A 24426-nucleotide genomic window follows, 5' to 3' on the forward strand; every position below is an offset into this window, starting at 1 on the left:
TACGGGATTGTAGTTTGTTTGCAATTCGCTTCTATAGTTGTCAGTTTAACAGCTAGTTTTTTTTATTCGATTACTGTGCAAACTGATTTCAACATTTTTGTGTGGTATCATTTTTTAACATGGGTACCGGCAACGTTTTTTTACGGTATGCTACCAGCCCTTCAGGATATAACAGATGAGGTATGAATATTGTAATCTAATAAACGTAAACAGGTCTAAAGCAAACATAGATTGATAATAACCGGGTTCCTTTGAAGGTGGTTGACTATTTATTCATTTTTTTATTTGTTAACGTCTTACAAGAGTTACTTTCAAAGACTTAATATACAAGGAAATATAGAACATCTAAAAAATAATATAATAAGTTACAAAAGTTTGGTTTCATTATAAAAATAACAAGGGAACGGATTTCCTAACTTTGCCTGCCTTTTTTGCGTTATTGTGAGAAAGTGAAGACTTTATACAAACACGATTCATGTCCCCCTGATTCTGAATCTTTTTGCATATTTACTTCATTTCCTAATATTTATAAATTTAAAATATATCATTTATTGAGAATAAATCATATATTTATATTCAAAACAAGACTGAACTGGACTATGTTATCTTTTGTTCCATGCTGGCATATTTCAGCTAGCTCATCAGGAGGTTCATGGACTCAATATGCTCACTACAAAAAAATATATTTAGACACCTGCGCTGTCGACCTTTCTTGTATCTCGTCTATAAAATGGCACTTTTAAGATCCAATGCCTCGATTTTACATCAGTTAAATTAATTTTTGTGAATTAAGGAAAATCTCATCGCTAGGGCAGATTTGGTGCTTTTTATTTTTCTGATGCCCTGGTAGATTTGAATTTAGCTACCGTCTTTCCTGTCCTTTTTTTAGAGTTTTCTGTCTATTATGATTTCCGGGGAGGCTTTTTAAGTTAAAATTTTAAATTACTTAAACTTTTAAACTTTGCTTTATAAAAAAAAGTATTCAAAATAAATTATATTTATTTTTATATGTATATGTAGATCTTCTAAGCAAACTTTGGACATATACGTCCAACTGATCAACTGAACTACTACTATCTGCATCTAATGAATTTTTCAAATAGTTGAGTTCTTGTTGTTATCTTTTCCTTAGCCACTTCTCAATCTATCAACTCCCACACATTTTCGATTGGGTACATATCTGGACTATTACCCGGACAGTCCAGGGATATTAATTTCTTGCAAATAAGTTTTAACGTATCAGGGTGTGTGGCAGGGACGCACAGCAGCGACGACGCGACGTACAAACTGAGACTTGTTTGCTAAGATCTCAAATGTGATTTCATCGCTGAAGCAGACCTCTGTTAAAAATAACAACAAAATAGGGAAATCAATTAAACAATGGTAAATTTTTGTAAATTAATTGTTATCTATAGATAAAATATTCAATTACCGATCTCCAGAAGTCCAAATCCATATCACGGCAATGTCTGGCCCAGTTCAGACGCTTTTTTTCATTGTGGCTGTTAATTTGGGCTTCTTAGCAGGTCGACACTCGACAGCCTCTGAAATTCAGATCGAGTTTAATAGCCGCATGGTAGGATACTGCTCCGCTAATCATAAGAATACCTTCTCGGCTATGAAGTTTGACTAAAAAAATCGCTTCTTTTTCCCAATATAATTAAAATATTAAAGAAAAACAAAATTACTCACTGTTTTCTGAAACACTTCCTCTTTTAGGTGAACATTGTACGGTCAATGTATGACCAGATGTGGTTTTAATTTCAATTTGCTAATTTTCCATTTTTTTAGATTTTTTAATGTATTTTTTTAAATATTGAATTGAAAAAAATAGTTTGATTGAAAAAAAAAAAAACAAAAAATGTTTTTTTTTGTTTTTTTTTTTTCACTTTTTCTCAATACTTTCTAAAACAAGAGTGTAGTTTTTCTACGAAAACTTAAATAAAAGGTTTCAATCTAAAATGTGGGATCCCAAATTTTTCATTTAAAAATATTAAATTCGTAAAAAATGCAAAAATTAATATTAAAAAAAAAAAACTCTGAAATAGCAAAAAAAAAAAAATACAAATCTAATTTTTTTTTTTTTTGCTTTGAGATAATTTTGAAAAATGTCCGGACTGGTAAAACGTTTCCCCTGACCGGTATTTTCACTTAGCTATAACTTTCTTTTCAAGCTTGTACAAAACTCAACTTTGGTTGTACAAAACGTTGACATATTTTTTTAAATTATGCGATAGGTACGTAGGCACGTAAGCCCAAATATACAAACAAACAAAAAAGTATATAATTAACTTAAACCATTGAACTGGTGACTGGTCAAATTTTCCTATTAAAACTTGTTTCCTATTGCTATTATGATAGTGACAGCACAATTTGTTGTTTTATTTTTGTTTTTTTTTTTGGTAGTTATACTTATACACCATGATACAAAATTATAATTTTTTGTTTATTTCTTTGGTTTTTGCTTAAGACAATAAACCTAAAATCACAAAACTATTCAAGCGAAATGTTATTGAAACAATAGATACAAATTTCTTGTACTTCCTTAAAACCTCCTTAACACAGTAGAAGTAGTCACTTAAAGCCCACCACCATGCCTATCCCTAAAGGTCTATCAATTCAGCTTTGTTGTTTAAGTTATTTGGGAATTTTCCCCGTTTATAAGAACGAACAAAACGAATTAGATTTTCTGCCGAAGCATTCAAAACGGTGGTATGCAGCTCGTTTAGTGTACCACTTGTCGACAATTACAATTTTCATTTGTGCAATTTATACGGTCATTAAAAAATTTTCGTTGGAGTATATTAGTGGTCACAATTTCGGTTTTACGGTGGGAATGCACAGACTATTCGGACATGTTTATAGTAGTTTTGTAATACTTTATTGCAATATTTTGTTTTATCGAAGAAAAGAACTCAATTTGAAAATTTTCAAGTGTCTATTAAGATTAAAGAATAAATATAATAATAATTTATGCAAAATTGAAATAGAAAAATACTGTATTGATATTTCATTTCGTCTATTTGTGATACATATGGTATTAGTGATGTTGTATTCACTCAACATTATCTATTCATTCATTTTCTGTTATTTAAAAGGGAAGAAACTTTGTTACTCTCCAATTTTTGCCATAACAAACATTTTATTCCGTGGATTTCAATTAACATTTTATACGTCACTTATTAATATGGTCAACAATATTTTAATTTTGATGAACAAAACGATCGAGGTGAAAAATGACACTTGGCAACTTGTTCAGCTGCAAGAATTGTTAATTGATCGAGATGAACTTGTGCAATTGTGTAAATGTGAAATTTCATCATTGTACGGGTTTGTGGTTTGTTTGCAATTAACTTCTATAGTTGTTAGTTTATCTGCTGGTTTCTTTTATTTGATTACTATGCAATTTGATTTCAACATTTATATGTGGTACCATTTTTTAACATGGGTATTGGCAACATTTTTTTACGGTATGCTACCAGCTCTTCAGGATATTACAGAAGAGGTATGTATTTATTAAAAGTAGGTCCCTCATAACCTCGATTTTGAATAATTCAAGTGGCCACCAAAAGACTTCTTAGAGGCTTCTTAGAGACTTAGATCTTAAATCTCGTTTTCTTTCAGCAACGCAACGTACTGTGCTAAAGGGATATAATTGTTTAAGGGATGTCGCCTTGTATAATGAACAAAACTATGAATAAAGCTTCAGTCAACTGTTCAGCTTTAAAACTCATTCATTTATGACAAATCAATAACAAACTTAGATACAAATTGCTGGTTGTGAATGAGGTTTGAATTTTGTATTTAAAATAAAATTTAACTGCAATAAAAATTTTGGCGACATTGGCAATATGGACGACATAGCGACATTATTAACGGTTACAACGTTTAAATTAACTGTTTATTTTTGTTAAATATTTTAACTAAAAATTTGTACGAGTTCTAACAATGGTTGATCCACAAATGGATCGTAATGAAATTTTAGCTAGCTTCTTCTTTTAAAACTCTTTAATTTTATTAAAAAAAAAATTATTAGAAGAATAATTGTCAAAAGTTTGACTTTTGTAGGGTTTTGTATCTTCAATATATTTGTATGTACATTTGAACTGCATATTTGAATTTCAATACCATCATGCCTCGTTAAGGGGGGAAATCCCTCTGGACGACGGGTTTTTCAAGAATTTTTTTTTGGAAAACTGAAAGCATTAATTAAAGTTTGGAAAAATACATGATATTATTGACATCATGAAGTGTTAACACAATTTTTTTGAAGTACCTAATAAAAAAAAAAACAAAATGGCGGCTCTACAGCCGTTTAAAGTTGATGCCTCGCGTTTGCGCCGTGAAATGCCCAGGTCCAGTTAATTACACTGGTCTGAAAAATTTAACTTTTTTTTTCTCCTTCAAATAATTTTTCGATATTATGAAAGATTAGACTTTCCTGAATCTAAATCTGGTATCAGAAAAATTCTATCAGGTACCATTTTTGTAAAAATGATTTTTGAAAAATGTGAGTAGTTTCTAAAAAATCCCTCTTTTAGATTCATTTGAACTTGTATATAATTAAAACTATTTGTCGCATTGAGCGACAAATTCTTCATAATATGACCTATCGATTGACACCAAATATGTTCTTTTACATTCATGTTTACTCATTTTTACTTGCGATATAGGTACTATAGGGCAAGTTTAGGATTCGTAAAAAAAATCGAACTCGAGATAACAATTTTACATGACATTACGATGATGGAGAATGCCAAAAAAGTGGGTCCGGCAATTCTGTCTGTCTGTCTGTCTGTCTGTCTGTCTGTCTGTCTGTCTGTCTGTCTGTCCGTCTGTAAGTACCTGGAGCTGCAGCCTAAACTAATGGAGCGATTTTTTTCAAACTTGGTAGTTAGCAATTTTTGGTGATTCCCTAGAGGAGAAATTGAAATTTTTTTTTTATGACCAAAACTAACGGTACCCGCCATATAACGGAAATAGAAAAGTAAATTTTTTTCGAAAACGGCTCTAACGATTTTGATTAAAATTTTTGTGTATAGTACAACACATAAGATACAACTTTTAAAATAAAAAAAATATTTTTTGTACCGTTATTAACGGTACCTGTCATAGAACGGTTTTTTTGATTTATGAATATCTCGTACAAGACTAACCCGATTTCAATAAAAAAATTTATACAAAAGCGTTCAAGTAAAGGTATTATTACAATTTGAGAAAATTTTCAAAAAACACATTTTTGGATTTTTGAAAAATATTTGAAAATTTTTTTTTGAAAAATCAATTTTTTGAAAACGTGTTTGTGAAAAATTTTTAAATTTCGTTTTTATGTGTAAATTAATTTTTTCTTCAAAATGGCATACCAACTTTTTTTTTGAAAAATGTTAGAAAATTTTTATATATAAAAAATCATTTTTTTAAAAAACGGCTCTAACGATTTTGAAAATTTTTTTTCTAAAAATTCCTTTCTATACAAGGAATAAACTGACATACTTGCTTTTTTTTGTAAAAGATCATTTAAAACGGTGTTTAATTAATTATAAAAATAGATTTTATTTTTTTTTTTAATTTTCCCTAATTTTCTTGAATAAAAAGCTGTAATATTAAAGTCACTTTAAGCATAGGAGCAAGTACGTGCGACCCCAATCGTGCAATTTATTTAAAATACTGATTGACAATAAAAGCAGACATTTCGAAATCCTTCACTTTTAAGTAAATCCTACATGAACAAAAGCACCTTAATTGAGGAAAAAAATTTTACGTGTTTTGTAATTTTATATACTATTTTTCTATTTAGAAATATCTTATTTTTAATAAACTATTCAATAAACTGCCTTGTAAAGCTTCAGATTTGTTTCTCCTAGAAACAATAGTACACTTTTCTTATAGTTAGAATCCGAAGTCAAAAAAATTCTATCACGTCAGGATTTTAAGATATTCGCATTAAAGTATCACAAAATCAAGTTTTTTTTTAGAAAATCTCAAAAAAAATACTATATCTCAAAAACCAGAGCTGGCCGAAATTTTTTGAGCTCGGATTCAAAATCAGCACACTAAAGTCCATTAGAAAAGTATACTTTTGTTCTAGGGAGACAGATATATTAATTTTTAGAGATCAGTTTCTTTACGGTAAGATATGCCAAACCTTCTAAACTTACTTAAATTAAGATATCTCGGAGAAGAAAAGAGATATTGAGAAGATTGAAATTGAAAATAAGTTCTTTCATAAACCGTATCAATTTCAATTGAAAAAGATTACATTATGCCAAAATATTTCTTCGAAAACAGCAAAAAAAATGAGTTTTTGAGATTTTCTAACGGGAATATTTAAAAAACGTGACGTGCTAGGTCAATTCTGACTTCGGATTCGGAATCAGCATACAAAAATCCTTTAGAAAAGTTTAGTTTTATTTAAAGGAAGATTTACTTGCAGACCAGTGTTATTTATAATCAAAAGAGATTTTTTTTCCATTAAAATATATTTATACGCATTGCATGAACCTAAATTTAGCAAAAAAAAAGTGTAAAATAAAAATTATAGACCAAAAAAAAAACCAAAAAACACAATGTTTTTTTATAAACAAATTGTAAAAAAAAATATTTATTGTGAAAATTATATTAAACTTTCATGCAATGACCAATGAGTTAACGAGTAATTTGCACTTTATTTCAAGTCGATAGCTTCATTAGTTTTTGAGTTACGTTGCACGGCGCGGAAAAAAACGTGTTTGGAGAAAAATTCGTTTAAAGTTTTCATTTTTGTACTGTGGTAGGCGTGGAACCCATGGGTTTCAGGACTATCTGGTAGAGCTGTAGCAAATCGTATGTATTCGTTACTAAAATGCGGGTATTTGCTTCAGTAACGAGTAACGAAGCGTTACTTTCTAAACAGTATCGTTACTCGTATGTTTCGTTAGTGGGTACTGAAGTAACGAAACATAATGTAAGAGTAACGACGAGATCTGCGCGTTGTACTTTTGAAATAAAGGTCTCTAAAGAAATGTGATAAGATTATGGAACAAATACAGGGTGTCCCACAGTCACCGCCCCAAATGAAAACCATGGATTCCTGAGGTCATTTTAAGTCGAAAAACTTAAGAGGTAATTTTCTCGTTTTCGTCCCGTTTTCGAGTTACCACGGTTTTCATGATTTTTGCTGTCTTGTTCTTTAACTGGCCTTATCTTTGCCAAACTAAGTTTGATTTGAAAGATTTTTTTTACAACCAATCAAGAATTTATTACAGTTTAAGTTTGTCTCAAAACTTTTTTTTCTGCGGACAACCGTTTTTCTACAATTTTGCATCAAACACAATTTTCTTCGTTTTTTAAGTTGTTTTTTACACTTTCATATCATTTAAGTCAAAAAAACACGTTAATGAGTATTAATTTTTTGTCCTTTTTATTTAAGCCTAGTTTATTTTCATAAAAAAAATAAGTTTTATTTCATAAAAAAGGCTACTGAAAGTAATTAAAAAAAATAAACAAACTGAGTGAATTAAAAAAAAAAAAGATTTTTAAATAGAAAATTAATTCAAATGAATTAAAACTTTTTCTGAACTTTATCTATTTGTTCTTTTCTTAACCACAATAGCTCAGAAAAAGTTTTTAATTCATTTAAATTAATTTTTTATTTAAAAATTATTTTTTTTTTAATTCACTCAGTTTGTTTATTTTTTTTAATTACTTTCAGTAGCCTTTTTTATGAAATAAAACTTATTTTTTTTATGAAAATAAACTAGGCTTAAATAAAAAGGACAAAAAATTAATACTCATTAACGTGTTTTTTTGACTTAAATGATATGAAAGTGTAAAAAACAACTTAAAAAACGAAGAAAATTGTGTTTGATGCAAAATTGTAGAAAAACGGTTGTCCGCAGAAAAAAAAGTTTTGAGACAAACTTAAACTGTAATAAATTCTTGATTGGTTGTAAAAAAAATCTTTCAAATCAAACTTAGTTTGGCAAAGATAAGGCCAGTTAAAGAACAAGACAGCAAAAATCATGAAAACCGTGGTAACTCGAAAACGGGACGAAAACGAGAAAATTACCTCTTAAGTTTTTCGACTTAAAATGACCTCAGGAATCCATGGTTTTCATTTGGGGCGGTGACTGTGGGACACCCTGTATAAACAAAAAATTACCAAAGATTTTTCGAAAATTTAGCTTCAAACTCTTATAACATGAGAACGAAGCAACTTAAATTAATGTTTATGGCCTTAAAATGTAGCTTAGATTATACAAATTGTTTTTGGTTTTTTTTCAAAAAAAATTTTTACACCCTTATACCAACGTACGAAACATACTTAAAATACCAAACATACGAAACGTATCAAATACATGAAATATACGAAATGTACGAAACATACGAAGCATGCGAAACACACGAAACATACGAAATATACGAAAAATGCGAAACATACGAAAGTAACGAGTAACGATATTATTGATGCGGGTACTAGTATCAAAAGCAACGTATACATGCGGGTACTTGTTTTGTTGTTACTTTTACAGCCCTACTATCTGGGGACTTTTGAGGCTTCATTTAAGGCTAAGACCACTAAAATAGTATCTTCGGTTGATAAATGATTTTTTTAGGCAAAAAATTATTAATGCAAAAATAAAAAAATTCCAGAGGGTTTTCCCCCCTTAAGGGTTTCTTTTGTTTAAGGGGTAATAACACCTTGTAAATAACGAAATCGAGAGTCATTTTCATCAGCGTATAAAACAAAGAAGAAATATTATTTTCTTTTGGTGTTTGTTTAGTTTAATTAAATATATTAATAGGTAACAGAATAGGCTAATGTTAAATTTTTTAATGATGTGAAATTTTTTAAATGGCGGTGTAGTTCAGGATGATAGTAAAATCCTGTGCTCCCATCGGGCAACTAACTAACTCCTACAGTTTTTAACCGATTGGGCTGAAATTTTGTGTGGAGCTTAAAAATACTATTCTCTAGTGAAGTACGTAGGATTTTTTTGAAATATTAGTTTTTAAAGAAATGGCATTAGTTTGAAAAAATTATTTCATTCCAAAAACAAAATTCGTTGAAAAAAAGACTATAAAATCGTTAAATTTTAATATTTCAGCTGTAGGAGTTAGTTGGTCGCCCGATGGGAGCACAGAATTTTACTATCATCCTGAACTACACCGCCATTTAAAAAATTTTACATCATTAAAAATTTAACATTAGCCTATTCTGTTACCTATTAATATACTTAATTAAACTAAACAAACACCAAAAGAAAATAATATTTCTTCTTTGTTTTATACGCCGATGAAAATGACGCTCGATTTCATGGTTTACAAAGTGTTATTACCCCTTAATGCAGCTACAAAATTAAAGCTTTATGACTCTGTCAACCCTGGAGATATAATTTCGTCAACACATTAACAGACAATTTTTAAATAATGTTGCATACTAAAAACTTGCATTAGTAATTTAGTTTCCTTGTAATTTTAAATGGTTTTCTGATACTTTTTACAAAGAAAATAAAACACTAATTAAAAGCATGCAACATTATTTAAACATTGTCTATTAACGTGTTGACGAAGTTTGCAAAAAATTGCTTGAGCCGTTTTTGAGCAATCTAAAAAAAAAGTCTACTACAAGTTATAGGTACGAAAAAAATTGAATTCCTTTTTTTTGTGGTATAAGAAAGTATTTTTAAAAACATCTTGGAATGCAATATTACTAAGGATCATTGTTAGTATAATTGTGCAAAATTAGAACAAAATCCATCAAGCCGTAAAGGAGATATATGGAAAAATTCAGACGCAAAGTCCAAGTACTAGAATTTCACCTTGTTACAGTTCGAGTAAGGGATATAGATAAAAATCTGAAAAAAAAAAATAGAGGATTTTTTTTACATAGTTAAAAATTTTAACTATTGTGCTTATAGTAAGAAAAAAAACCATTACAATTATAATAGTAACATGTCATCAAAACTTAATTCTTAGCTGTAAGTGCTCATTTGTATCCACATTTAAGGACATTCTGCCCCAATGTGCATCATTTTATATATCTTCATTAAAATCATATTGAGAAACATTAAAATGGAGTTTATCTTCCACATTAACAGTGTTTTTTTTTCATTTTCTTTGTCATATACACAGAGAAAAATAGACCACATAAAATAGAACAAAAACAATAAGATTTCTCTATGGTTTTCATCCAAGAAGGAAACCTTATTAAAACAATCGGGTTTTCCTTATTGTTTTAAAATCTGCAAAAAAATAAAAAAAACGATGACCAGGCTGGGAATCGAACTGGAGACTTCAAATCATTAGTCGCACACCTTACCACCTGAACCAAGCTGCCATGAAAATATTGATCGCCGTTTTTGTTCTAGTGCTAACTTGCAAAAAAAATCAACTTTTCAGTCAAATTTTAATAAGATTTTCTCTATAAAAATAATAAGAAATCTCCTTAAAAAAACCTTATTAATCGTTGATTTTAATAAGATTTCCTTATGAAATGTATGGACGGTAAAACAATATGGCAATCTGTTAGTTTTTAGCGGGTCATATTTTTCTCTGTGTAAATGCTTATTTATTACATAATGAATGAACTTTCTCATATAAAGGAGTGTAAAAGCAAGGACATTTGAAAATTGTGTGATGAAACAACTGGCAATTTGTCAGCTTGTCAATTTTTGTAAATCTGACAAGTTGTAGCTATTTGTTATTCATACTGCCAATTAGTAGGGTAAACAAGCCAAAAAACAACAAAATAATATAATAATGAAATTATTAAGACAATAAACAACCATCCAATTTGTACTTCACTATAAAACTGTTGGTAAAATTTTTATTTGTTTTGGTTTTGTACTTTGTTTCGTATCAATGTTTTTTTTTCATTTCCTTTTATCCTTCGAATCAATGTTACAAACAAAAAGCTAAAATCAAAAAACTTATCAAGTGAAATATTGTTGAAACAAAACAAATATCCACTATTATCGTTTTTTTTTTGGAAAAATTTGATCAATTAACACTAATTAGTAGGGATCACTTCTTATATTTCTAAACAGATATAAAAACCTCCCTATTTCAGCAAAAGTTGTTAGTCATTTTCATCTTCATCACCATGAATATCCCCAAAGGTTTATCAATTCAACTTTTTTGGTTAAGTTATTTGGGAATTTTCCCAGTTTATAAGAACCAACAAAATGAATTAAATTTTCTGCCGAAAAATTCAAAACGGTGGCACGCAGCTCGTTTAGTTTTTTACAATTCCACACTTACACTTGTCATTTGTGGCATTTATACGATAATTAAAAAATGTTATTTCGAATATAATAATGCCCAAAATGTCTATTTTACGGTGCAAGTGCATAGACTCTTGGCACAAATTGTTGGTATTTATGTAACACTACAATGTAATATTTTGTTTTATCGAAAAAAAGAACTCAATTTAAAAATTTGCAATTGTCTTTTAAGATTGAATAATAAATATAATAATTTGTGCAAAATTGATACCAAAAATGACTGCAGTGACATTTCATTTCGATTATTTGTGATAAATTTGGTGTTAGTGGTACTTTGTTCATTCAACACAATATTATTATACACAAAATACTGTTTAATAAACTCGACTATGGACAAAATGTGTTACTTGCCAATTTTCGGCATATCTGATATCTTGTTCGCTGGATTACAATTAACATTTTATACGTCACTTGTAAATATGGTTAAAAATATTTTGATTTTGATGAATAAAATGATGGAACACAAAAATGACAATTTTCAACTTGTTCAGCTGCAGGAATTGTTAATTGATCGAGATGAACTAATACAATTGTGTAAATGTGACATTTCATCATTGTACGGCTTAATGGTACTTTTACAACAAAGTATTACAGTTGCCAGTTTATCTGCTGGATTTTTTTATATACTTGTTATGCATACTGATATAGACATTTTTATTGGTTATCATTTAGTAGTATGGATTATGGCAAAGTCATTTTATATTATGCTACCGTCCTTTGAGGATATAACAGAAGAGGTATGTATGTATTGAAATGTAACAAATCTGTTTTTTACGAGCGATTCTTAAATAAATGATATATCAGTTTCGCTTTTGTGAGCATTGAAGCTAATGTGGCTAAAATGGGTTCGAAGATCTAACGTATACGCTGTCGTCAAAGAAAGACACACTGTACCGAAGTTGATGTACCTAAGTTTATCTGAAAAAATAAAAAAAAAAGCTCTCTGCTCAGCTCTTTCGTTTAAACGAAGGCAACAAAACTTTGTTTTCTTTCAGACCCATACAAAATATTGACACATTTACCAGTTTACCACGTTTACCAGGTTTTCCCGTAGTTTAAACCGTTTCATGAATACCCCTTGTTTAACTAGAATAGTTTACAAACATATTAAAAATGTTTTGGACACCAAGTTCCGTTACACTTTACGAGATTTAAACACAGAAAACTGGAAAATCTTATTTAAAAAAATGTTTATGGATAGGTTTTCGAGATTTGATTTTTCAAAGTTTTTTGTCGTTTTTACGTGCAATATTTTAAGTATGACAAATCTGAACAAAAGAACAGTGCAATGTATCAAACTATTTTAAAAAAAATCGATTTTTATAGGAAATTTTTGGCAAAAAAAAATTCTTACTGAAAAAAAAATTCAAAATCTTTCGAATCCTCTAGTTTGAAAATTTTGTTTGTTTAGTACACTTCCTGGCAAAGATAACAATATACATAAATAAGTTTTAAAGATCTATGTTATCATTTTCATAATGATCAAAATTTTCATCTCTTTTTTCTTACTTTCCGAGTTTTTGTCTATAACTTGAAAAGCAAGACGAATTCGAAAAAAAAGATACTTTTTCTTTTATCATGATGATCACAAATTTGAACTTACAAAATCTAGTGTTTTTTGGTCTTTTTGAACCATTTTTAAATAAAAAATTTAATTATCTACAAAAAGTTACTTAATAAAAATCTTCAAATCCGGCTTGCTTTTCAAATTATAGATAAGAACTCGGAAAGTAACAAAAAGAATTTAAAATTTTGATCATTATAGAAATGATCATATCTTTAAAGAAATGTATCTTGTTATCTTTGTTAGATAGTGTACTATACCGGAACTCTATACATACAAAATTTAAAATAGCGAGGATTCGAAAGACTTTGGATTTTTTCTTTCGGTAACAAATTTGTTTTTGTCAATTATTTCCTTTAAAATATCGATTTCTTAAAAATATTTTGAAACATTGCACTTAAACATCTGAAGTGACACAGAAAAATGATTCTACTGTTTCTTGCTTATTTTATCAGCTTTCAGGTGCTGGTTTAATTTTATTCAGATTGGTCATTTATTACTGAAGATATATGTAAGCTTATAAGAACAATGACAAATAAATTGCACGACTGGGGTCGCACGTACTTGCTCTTAGAGTTCAAGTTGCTTAAATTTTAAAGACTTTTTATATAGAAATTTGGAAAATCTAAATATATGGGAAAAAAAAAGGAAATTCGTTTTTTAAAAAAATAATATAAAATCTGAAATCAAATTGCCCCCCAAAACAAGTATGTAGTTTTGACTGATATACTAACATGCATTTTCAGAAAAAAAAATTTCAAAATCGTTAGAGCCGTTTTTTAAAAAACTAATTTTTTATAAATAATTTCTTGGAAAAAAAGTTTTTAAATAAAATTGGTATGCCATTTTGTAGAAATCATTGATCAACATCTAAACACAAAATTTCAAAAAAATTTAATGTCCCGTTTTCGAAAATTGGATTTTTTAAAAAAAAATTTTCAAAATTTTTTTAAATATCCAAAAAGTATTTTTTTCAAAATTTTGCTTTTGGCTTATATTTAAATTATATAAATTCTTTATCACAAAAAGTTTCGTTGAAATAGAATAAGCACTTTCGGAGATAATCGGATTTAAAAAAAACGGTTCTATGGCAGGTACCGTTAATAATTTTCAAAAAAAAAAATTTTCATTAGAAGATAGACCTTGTCTTAAAACTTACATTTGAATTTTTTAAACAAAATCGTTGGAGCCGTTTTTGAGCAATTTCAACTTTACTAAAATCGGTATATGACAAGTACCGTTATTTTTGGTCCAAAAAAACTAATTCCAAAAACCCCTCTGGAGAGTCGACAAATAACGCTACACAACAAGTTTGACATTAATCGGTCCATCCGTTTAGGCTGTAGCTCCTTATACAGACAGACAGACAGACAGACAGACTGACAGACTGACAGACTGACAGACTGACAGACTGACAGACTGACAGACTGACAGACTGACAGACTGACAGACTGACAGACTGACAGACTGACAGACTGACAGACTGACAGACTGACAGACTGACAGACTGACAGACTGACAGACTGACAGACTGACAGACTGACAGACTGACAGACTGACAGACTGACAGACTGACAGACTGACAGACTGACAGACTGACAGACTGACAGACTGACAGACTGACAGACTGACAGACTGACAGACTGACAGACTGACAGACTGACAGACTGACAGACAGACAGACAGACAGACGGACTTCCGGGACCCACTTTTTTGGCATTCTCTACCATCGTAATGTTATGGAAAAATGTTATCTCAACTTTTTTTTTTGTACGAATACATAACTTGATATACATATAGTACCTATATCGCAAGTAAAAACTGAAAAATAATATCTCGAAAACGTTTCCACCATTTTATTTTTTTAAATGAAATTTCTGAGACTCTGAGGTTAAAGTACATATGTTAGAAAAAAATAGTGGTATCGAAAATCGAATGTCCAACCAGTGTAATTAATCCCTTGTTGTGACACAATCTAACTGCTGCGTTAAATTCTTCTTGTATAATTGTTAATACCGTGTCCAGAGACTTGTGACGTACAACAACAACTGTATTTTTGGTGTAGAGTTAGAACAGAAGTGTGCCCATTTTCGATCCTTGAAGAACTCCATACTACATTCTCTAATCTCGATTCGTTATAGTGCATCTATTAGTTTTGAGTGATCAAGAGTATCAAAAGCCTTACTGAAGTCCTTGAAAATCATGGTAAAAAAAGACAAGGTATGATTATTAGAGTCACCATTTTACAAAATGGAGTAATAAGTTTTTGACGTTTAATTTAGCAAAGTCAAAAGCAAATTTTTTTTACAACAACAATATCAATAGGGTAGCTGTCAAAAACTTAAGAAGCCATCTTTTTTTCTTTCATCAGACAGTTCTCGATACAGACTTTTTTCTAATGATCACACCTTCTCTTTTTATACATACCATGCTTGAAAACCACTAGATCATAATGATCCTTGTCCAGACTCTCGTTTAAACAGTTTGCAAACTCTCCAATAATTAAATTTCCGGTGCTCTTATTTTATTGGAAACTGTTTTGAATCAGAGAATGTTATCACCTATCGGATATTCTATCTGGGATACCCGTATCTGGAATATCTTTTTGAGTGATTTGAAAAGCTATCCAGCTAGCTTGCCCAAGCAGTAACAAGAAAAATATGTAATAATTGAGAAGAAGCAGTTATTAGCTGATCACTCGCTTACCTGAGTTATACCAGAAATTCTCGGATACCTTCAGATTATTTTTTGACAGAAAATGGTTCGTTTCTTTGCTAATTTTTAACATTGTTTGCAACCCAACAACAAAAAGCTATCCAATAGCTTTATGTTAGCTGTTCCATGCAATTTTTTACAATTGGAAGTATCTAGTAAGCTGATGCTGCCTTAAAAATAGGTCTTAAAACAGCTGTTTTATGCACTGAAGAAATAAACATATTCGTAGGAATGTTATTAACTTAACTTGCTCGGGTGTTAACCATGGCCACTGAGTGTCACCGAATAGTGCCCAACAGATTTCTTGTTTATTCAAAATAAATGATCCAAATAAACTCATAAAGTCTATTCCAAACTAAATATAATATTGTTATTTATATGGCATTTGGGTCTGCATATTTTTCTATTCTATTCATAATTTCTATTACTTTTCTTTTTTGGTGCAATCAACTGCCAATAAAAATATTGAATGTTTGTTTATTTCACATTGTTCATAAATCAACGACGCATATGAATTCTTCCTAAAATCACAAAACAACTCAAGTAAGACTTTACTTTCACAACAAAAGTTTTAATATTTCATCAAAAAATATTTTCAATTAACCAAATTGATTCGCCACTTCCTCGAACAGATTTAACACCTTTGCAGTTTAATAAAAGTATTCAAACAAGCATGTACATTCCCAAGGGACTATCAATTCAAATTTGTTTGTTAAGTTTTATCGGAATTTTCCCTGTTTATGAAAACGAACAAAATGAATTGCAATTCCTACCAAAACAATCAAAACGGTGGCATGCCGCTCGAATAACATATTATTTGTCCATACTCACTATATCCATTTGCATTGTCCTCACGATCCTTCAACCATTTTGGCACTATCATTTCAATCCTGACGATTTTGTTAATTTTATCCAAGGTCAAAAACTTTTCGCTCATATTTTTGGTGGTGTTTCACAAATTTTATGCAATATACTTTTCTATCGACAAAAAGAACGTAACCTTAAAATATGCAAAAGTGTTATTGGATTGCATAAAAAATATAAAGATTTGTGCAAAACTGATACGAAAAATCCATTCATTGATATTTCATTTCGGTTATTTTTAATACATCTGGGTTTTTTTGTGTGTTGTTCTATTAATCTAATATTTTTATCGGTGAGATGTTTTAAACACTCAATTTTACATTATCAATGTCATACCCCAATTGTTGGTATATTTGAACTCTTCTTCGGTGGATTACAATTAACGATTTATTACTCAATTACATGGACTATCTATAGAACTTTGTGTTTTTTGACCAACGTTGATACTTACAACTGTACGTATTCGACGAAAGTTCAAATTTCATAAAAATAAGAAGTCGGAAGCGGTGATAATTTTATTAATAAATGTAAGTTTTATTATCCGTTCAATTTCTTAACAATTATTGGATAATGCTTAATTAATTAAATTTAATATAAATAAATATTTTCGAAAGATTTGTGTTTGACGTATATTGCCATCAAACACTTTCCAATCGAATTTTTAATTATAAATACTACTTTATGTTAATTAATTACTAACAATCACAACTAAAAAAGGGTTTTTTCGAGATTATGTTCGAACGACGTATATTGTCATCGATCGATTTCAATTTCGAATTTCACCTTTTCTTTACTATTTAGTTTTAAATGTTAATGTTAAAAAATATATCAAATTATATTTGTTTTACGTATATATTCGTAAAACAATTTCAATTTGATTTACAACTTACAATTTTTGATAGATCCTTCTCGCTTGGAATGTCGGGAAAAAGTGAGTTTCTCCAGAAAATTGTCGCCCTTTTATATTCTAATTCGAGCTTTGGTGCTGCCATTCAAATTTGTAGAAATTTGTTGAAAATAATGAACCTTGGCAGCATTTTTCTTCCAGCTGCTTAGCTTTCATATGATTGTTTGTTGTTGTCGGTATATATGTTTGTCTCTTTTTCACTTATTGGATCTATTAGGAATTATAAAATATTAAATTATTAATAAATTATTAACATTTTTTATAATTCATTACAAAATTATTGTTCCCCAACTAAATATTTGTATTGTGAATAAGTTTTTTAATCTCGGTTTATAAAGTTGTATCGTTAAAACAACTTTGTTTATTCGCGCATGTTTGCAAGTGACGTTTAACTTTATTTGTTTGTTTTATTCGTGAAATATTTGTGTTTTGTTTAATTTTTTATTGTAAAAATATCAAAAGATTGTTAAATTAATTAAATTTAATGTGTATTTGTTCGGGGACATAAATTTATAAGTGAAATTTTAGTAAAAATAATATGTGTACTTTGTAGGTTATGTTTTGATAAACCCTTTTGTTGTAAATTTGTGTATTTAATTGTTTATATACAATTAAACATTTTCGTTTAATCATTAAAGTGATTATATTTGTTTATTTTAATTGTTTATGTATATTTAATACAAAAAAAATAAACTTGTGACGTTGTGTGTTTTAATATAAGGGTTGCAAATTGCAACTTCAATGTAAATTGTTCATTTTGTGATTTATGTGTTGTTTTTTGTTTGTAATTTAGTGCTAATAGTTTACAAATATGAAACTAAAGCAATTTAATTTAATTTTTCTTTCATTTGCAGGTTCCAACTTCCTTATTAGGCAATTAGATTTTGCTGGCGCTCCAATGGACATAAATTTGCAAATTTTTTTTTTTTTTATTTACATTGCATTTATAACATAGGGTAAATTGATGATATTTTACCTTTGCAACATATAAAAAAAAAAAAATTTTTTTTTTCTTTTTCAGGATTGAAGCTGAATATTAAGCATTTTTATTAATTTTAAGTTTAGAATTAAGTTAGATTAAGAATTTAAAATGTGATATGTAATATATGATCTTAAAAAAAAAATGAAAAACAAGATTTTTAATGAGTTATTTAATTTTTTAATTCAGTGTTTAGTAAATTCATTTCTCTTATAAAATTATACAATGTGTTTTAATTTGTATTTAAATTCATTTTAATGTGTGGTTGAACATACTCCCCCCGTTGAACGGTTACGTTCAAGTATTCTGGCCTTTATTTTTTCTATCCCACGGCGATGGTGGTGATGAAAGACAACCTTTCCAGCCTTGTTTACGTTTACCTTAACTTGGTACCTGTCAGGTAGGTTTACCGAAAATTGTTTCCTCTTACTATTTCGGATCCGTTCAAAATCAATCCTACTAAGAGTATCCCTGTTAATGAAGAGTTCTTCCCCTTCGCGGGTTATAAACTTCTGATAATCATTATCTATCCTCATTTTTATTTCTTGTATAGTGGAGGATGGGCGTAATCTGTCGAGGGAATGTATCGTCGACCCATTAATAGTAACCGGAATCGGTATGCCTTCGTTTCTATGAATTTGTATTTGGGGTTCGGTAAAGCCTTCATTATTTTGAATAAATTCGGATTCATTCTCCACTTCAGCCGACCACCTTAATTCGGATTCATTCTCCACTTCAGCCGACCACCTTAGGTTTTCCTGTATCAATTCTACCAATGGGGTTGAAATGGTAGGTGGTGAAAACCTTATATCCTCAAGAATGGTGATATAATCCATATCGTCCCAGTTGGATTGCATATTAAACTGTAAGAATATTTATCTGTAGAAATTTGTATGAAAGTTTTATAAGTACGACACGACATGTAACTACTACAAACAACACATGGACAAAGTATTAGTATAAATTGGTTTCATGTTGTCGTAATAGTTTCGACTTGGTCGATCGGCAAACGACAAATTTTTACAATGGGTCTTTGACAAGTACTGAATCTTGTTCGAACCGTTACAACTCGTACCAATCCATCCTTTCCAGGATGAATCATTTGTATTATCCCTAAAGGCCAAGCAGTCGGTGGAGTGTTTTCATCCTTTATTAGGACAACATCTCCAACCTTAAGGCTTTGTTCGTTGGTTAGCCATTTAGGGCGTTGTTGGAGACGGTTTAAATATTCCGTTGACCATCTTTTCCAAAAATGTTGATTCATTTGTTGGACATGTTTCCATCTTTGGTTGAACGAAGAGTTTGATGCTGTTAGGTCAGGTTCAGGGATTGCATTTAAAGCCTGACCGATGAGGAAGTGACCTGGGGTTAGAACCGCCAGATCATCAATATCATTTCTCAATGCACATAAGGGTCTTGAGTTTAGACATGCTTCAATTTGAGCAAGCAATGTCGCGAGTTCTTCAAATGTGCAAACCGTTGTGCCTAGCACACGACGTAAATGATATTTGATGGATTTTACACCTGCTTCCCATAATCCTCCGTGATGTGGAGCGGCAGGTGGGTTGAAATGCCAGTTAATGTTTAAGGTTGACAAATAATTTGCTATGTTTGGAGCTGCTTCCTTGATGGCTTGTTCTAGATCGCGATCCAATTTCACCTTTCCACCTTTAAAGTTCGTTCCGCAATCTGAATATATGTCCGAGCATAATCCTCGTCGAGACACGAACCTTTTTAAAGCTGCTATGAAAGCCATTGAGGTCAAATCTGATACGACCTCTATATGTATAGCTTTGGTTGCCATGCATACGAAGATACAAAAATATCCTTTGTAATGTTTTGCGTTTCTGTGAGTGGACATTTTAAGTTGTATGGGTCCAGCGTAATCAATACCCACATGTGTAAAGGGTCTTGTGAGGTTAACTCTAGGTGCCGGCAAAGCTCCCATTAGTTGTTGCGTTGTTGCTGCTCGATGTTTTGCACATATAACGCATTTATGAATTTCCCGTGTTACGACTCGTTTTCCATCGAGGATCCAAAAATTATTGCGAAGAGTGTTAAGAACCAATGAAGTGCCTCCATGCAATGTTTCCTTATGGGCCTTATCAATAATCAAGTTACAGACGTGATGATCTCGTGGTAAAATGATGGGGTGTTTCATATCATATGGAACATCTGCGTTTTCCAGTCTACCTCTAACTCGGATCAAACCATTTCCATCTAAGAATGGGCTAAGCGTTATAAGCTGACTTTTCTTGGATAGAGGTTTTTCTGCCTTGAATATATCTAACTCAGATTTAAAGGCTGAGATTTGTACCATTTTTAAGATCAGCGTGCTTGATTCATTCAATTCCTTAACGGATAACGGACTTGTTCGTTTATTTTCACGGTCGCGACAATTTTCGACGAATCGCAATACCGTAGCTATTACTCTGACAAGTTTAGTGTATGATGAATACTTTGGCAACCAGTCGCTTGAAGACGTTGAAAGTAATGTGTTTATAGATGGTGCCTTGGCTTCTAAGGTTGTTCCTTCGAGTTGAATTGGATTTCTTGGCCATTGGGTTTGATTTTGGCTAAGCCATTCAGGTCCATGCCACCATAGATCACAATCAAGGATTTGCCTGGTTGTTATTCCCCGCGAAGCTAAATCAGCTGGATTATCCTTTGTGGGAACATGATGCCAATATTCAGTAGGTGTCACATCTTGAATTTCTGCAACTCTGTTTGCAACGTAAGTTTTCCATTTCGATGGATGCTCTCGAATCCATTGTAAAACAATAGTAGCATCCGTCCATAGAAATACAGGAAAGGTTTCAAGTTGCATGTCTTGAATCGTAGCTTTTATAAGTTTGGCTAGCAACAATGCGCCGTTTAATTCCAAACGAGGTAAAGTTATTGGTTTTACTGGAGCAACCTTGGATTTTGCAGTTAATAAATTTACCTTGATGTTTCCATTTTCATCTTGGGTTCGAATATATAGAACTGCGGCATATGCTTTAATAGAAGCATCACAAAATCCGTGAATTTGGTTTGTTTGGTTGGTTTTCGATATACCAATCCATCGCGGAATCTTTAGTTTATTCAGATTTTTTAAATCCTCTTTAAAATCGTACCATTGTTGTGTGATATCTTGAGAAACCTTGCTATCCCAAGAGTAACCGCCGATCCAAAGGGTTTGAATAAGTATTTTGGCTGTTATGATGATAGGCGAGATCCATCCAACTGGATCGTACAATGATGCTATTTCCGAGAGTATGATACGTTTGGTTTTGGCCTGCGTATCTGATAAACCTTGAACATTAAAAGTGAAGTAGTCTTCTGCAGGATACCATCGAATTCCCAGAGTTTTTACAGATTCCGTTTCTTGTAGTTCGAGTGAACCTTGTAGCTCCTTATCTTCTGTTGGTAAGTGTGATATGACTTCTACTCGGTTACTTGCCCACTTTCGGAGTTTAAATCCACTCTTACTAAGCATATCTCGTAACTGCCTTTGTAATTCCAGGCATTCATCGATGGTTTCTGCTCCACTCAGTAAATCATCAACGTAAAATTCTGATGATGTTGCCTTCACTGCTAATGGATATGTTTCTTGTTCATCTAGTGCTGCTTGTTGTACTGTGCGAACGGATAAAAATTGTGCAGGGGACACGCCAAAGGTGACGGTCTTAAGTTGATAATCTTTAAGCATTTTTGTTTCTGGATCTCTCCATAGGATGCGCTGAAACGTGCGATGTTCTGGGTGCATCCAAATCATTCGATACATTTTTTCAACGTCTGCTGTGATCACTACCTTATGTTTTCTCCAATTGAGAACAGTAGAGAATAACTTCGGTTGTATGGTTGGACCGATCAATAATTGCTCGTTCAGTGATTTACCATTTGTAGTTTTAGCAGATGCGTCGAAAACTACCCGTAGTTTGGTAGTGGTGCTTTGTTTAAAAACCGCATGATGTGGTATGTAATAATGTGGTTCATTTGGTTTGGGTGGTTCACATTCTTCCATGTGACCCATGGTTATATATTCATCCAAACAGGCTTCATACTCGCGTTTAAGTTGTGCGTTCTTGGATAGTTTCCTTTGTAAATATTCATAACGCCTCAGCGCGAGTTCCCTTGAGGAACCTAGACTTGGTCCATTTGGATCTGTGAATGGTAATTTTACCATATATTGATTATTTGGCAGCCGTTCATAGTTGGCTTTATATAACTCCTCACATTTTTGATCTTCTGGAGTTTGTGTGTTGAAGGTTTGCACTTCTTCCATCTCCCAGAATTTCTGAAGTAGAAATCCGAGTTCGTTGATGGGGTTTGTAGTTGCGATGAATGTCTTTACTGAAACGTTAGGTGAGATAAAATTATTTCCTAATATTATCCATCCAAATATAGTGTTGATGGCGACTACGGATCTACCTGGAGCGTAGCGTATGCCTTCGCGAATAATATGGCCATATACATCAGCTCCAAGTAAAATGTCGACTGGATTAGGTTTCCAGAATGTTGGATCCGCTAGTTCAAGATTTTTGAAATGTTTTAAGACTTGACTTGATGTTTCTTTAGCTGGCAGTAGGTCAGTGATTGTTTCTAATACGAACATTTTCACTTCTACCGCCGTATGGTTGTTTTTAGTAGATTTAAGTCTTAACTGCACCCTTTGTTTGGAACATGCAGTTTGGTTTTTGCTTAGACCGTGAATTTGTATTGATGTGGGTGTTCCACGTATTTGCATCCTCTGACAGGCTTTTTCTGTGATGAATGAGGTTTGCGATCCTGTATCTATCAGGCATCGCAATATTGTTGAACGACCATTGCGGTCACATGCTGTTGCCAACGCCGTTGGCAATAGAGCATTACAATTTTCCATTGACAGGAAAGTGTTTGTCCTTTCAGCATCATTACTGTTAACCCTTTCAGTATTTGAATCCTTTGATGAAGACTCATCGAAATGAAGTGTAGTGTGATGTGATTGATGACATTGTTTGCATTTAAACTTATTTCGACACTTTGCGTGCGAATGTTTGTTTGAAAAACAGTTAAGGCATCTATTCGATGCTTTAATTATTTTTTTGCGTGTAGGTACATCCATATTTAAATAAGTTTTACAGGTCCCGACGTAATGTTTTTCGTTGCAGGCTGGGCAATGAGAATTAACGACGGTGTGATAGGTTTGAATGTTTTCCCTTTTGATGTTGGTGGTACTTGGTTTTGCACCAATAGTACTACCGATGGATTCCAATACTCGAATCCTTTTGTTTAAAAATGCTAAAAATGTTGAGTATTTTGGAAGTTCTTGGTTATCTCCCAATTCCTCTTCCCAGAGGCGCAATGTCACAAATGGTAATTTTTGAACTATCAAAAATATCAACAATGCATCCCATTGACTGGTGTCTATTTTCAACGCCTTGAGCTGCTGTAAGCACTCTTCGGTTGTATCGACTAACATTTTTAGGCTCTTTCCCGATTCAGCAGTAATTTTGATTTGGTTGACTAGGGTCTTGAGGTGAAAATTTGCTAAAGTTCTAGTATTTTCATATCGCTTTTTTAATTTACTCCAAGCCGGTTCATAATCTTGATTAGTGATGGGAGTATGTTTTAATAATTTTTCCGCATCACCACTAAGACATCCCTTTAAATAATGGAGTTTTTGTACCGGTTGCAGCTGGTTGTTATCATGAATTAATGATGTGAATAAATCGGAAAATGATCTCCATGAATTATAATCACCATCGAATTTTGGCAATGTAATTTTTGGCAATTGAGTATATTTGAACTGAGGTTCTGCTAAAACCGTTGAATTTGGGTTGGTATCTGTAGCTGTTCTATTGATACCATCTTCAAGCTCGCCCATATACTCATCGTATTTGATTTCGATTTCATCGAATTGTTGCTTTTTTATATAAGCATTCTCGCACTCAGCCTTTGATATGATGATGGCTTCATTTATTTGTCGATCTTGTTTAACGAATTCATGCCAAAACTCACGCATATCGATCATTTTTTGTTTGTAAAAACCAGCCGTTCGTTTTTCCAATCTGGTTTTCTTGCCATTTTCGATTGTTTTTTCAATCTTCGTTTTCAAAACGAGTTGATTGACTAATAGTTTGTCAAGATCATTCATGATTGAATGGATATA

General features: G+C 31.4%; 2 protein-coding genes across 2 annotated transcripts in view; one reads left to right on the top strand and one right to left on the bottom strand.

The window, feature by feature from the left end:
* The window catches only part of LOC129912909 (gustatory and pheromone receptor 39a-like), a 51136-nt gene that overhangs the window by 12056 nt on the left and 14654 nt on the right, over positions 1-24426 (top strand). The gene's annotated exons all lie outside the window — the stretch shown is intronic.
* On the bottom strand, positions 18493-24369 carry LOC129912678 (uncharacterized). The gene has a single exon (XM_055991036.1). The coding sequence runs from the start codon at positions 24286-24288 to the stop codon at positions 19264-19266; it is 5025 nt and encodes a 1674-aa protein (XP_055847011.1). The 5' UTR covers positions 24289-24369; the 3' UTR covers positions 18493-19263.

This window comes from Episyrphus balteatus, chromosome 1 (genome assembly GCF_945859705.1).
Source record: "Episyrphus balteatus chromosome 1, idEpiBalt1.1, whole genome shotgun sequence".
Classification (NCBI taxonomy): domain Eukaryota; kingdom Metazoa; phylum Arthropoda; class Insecta; order Diptera; family Syrphidae; genus Episyrphus; species Episyrphus balteatus.

Bases quoted from the DNA above. Each gene is read 5' to 3' on its own strand.
- LOC129912678 (XM_055991036.1), bottom strand. From the start codon at position 24,288: ATGATCGATATGCGTGAGTTTTGGCATGAATTCGTTAAACAAGATCGA.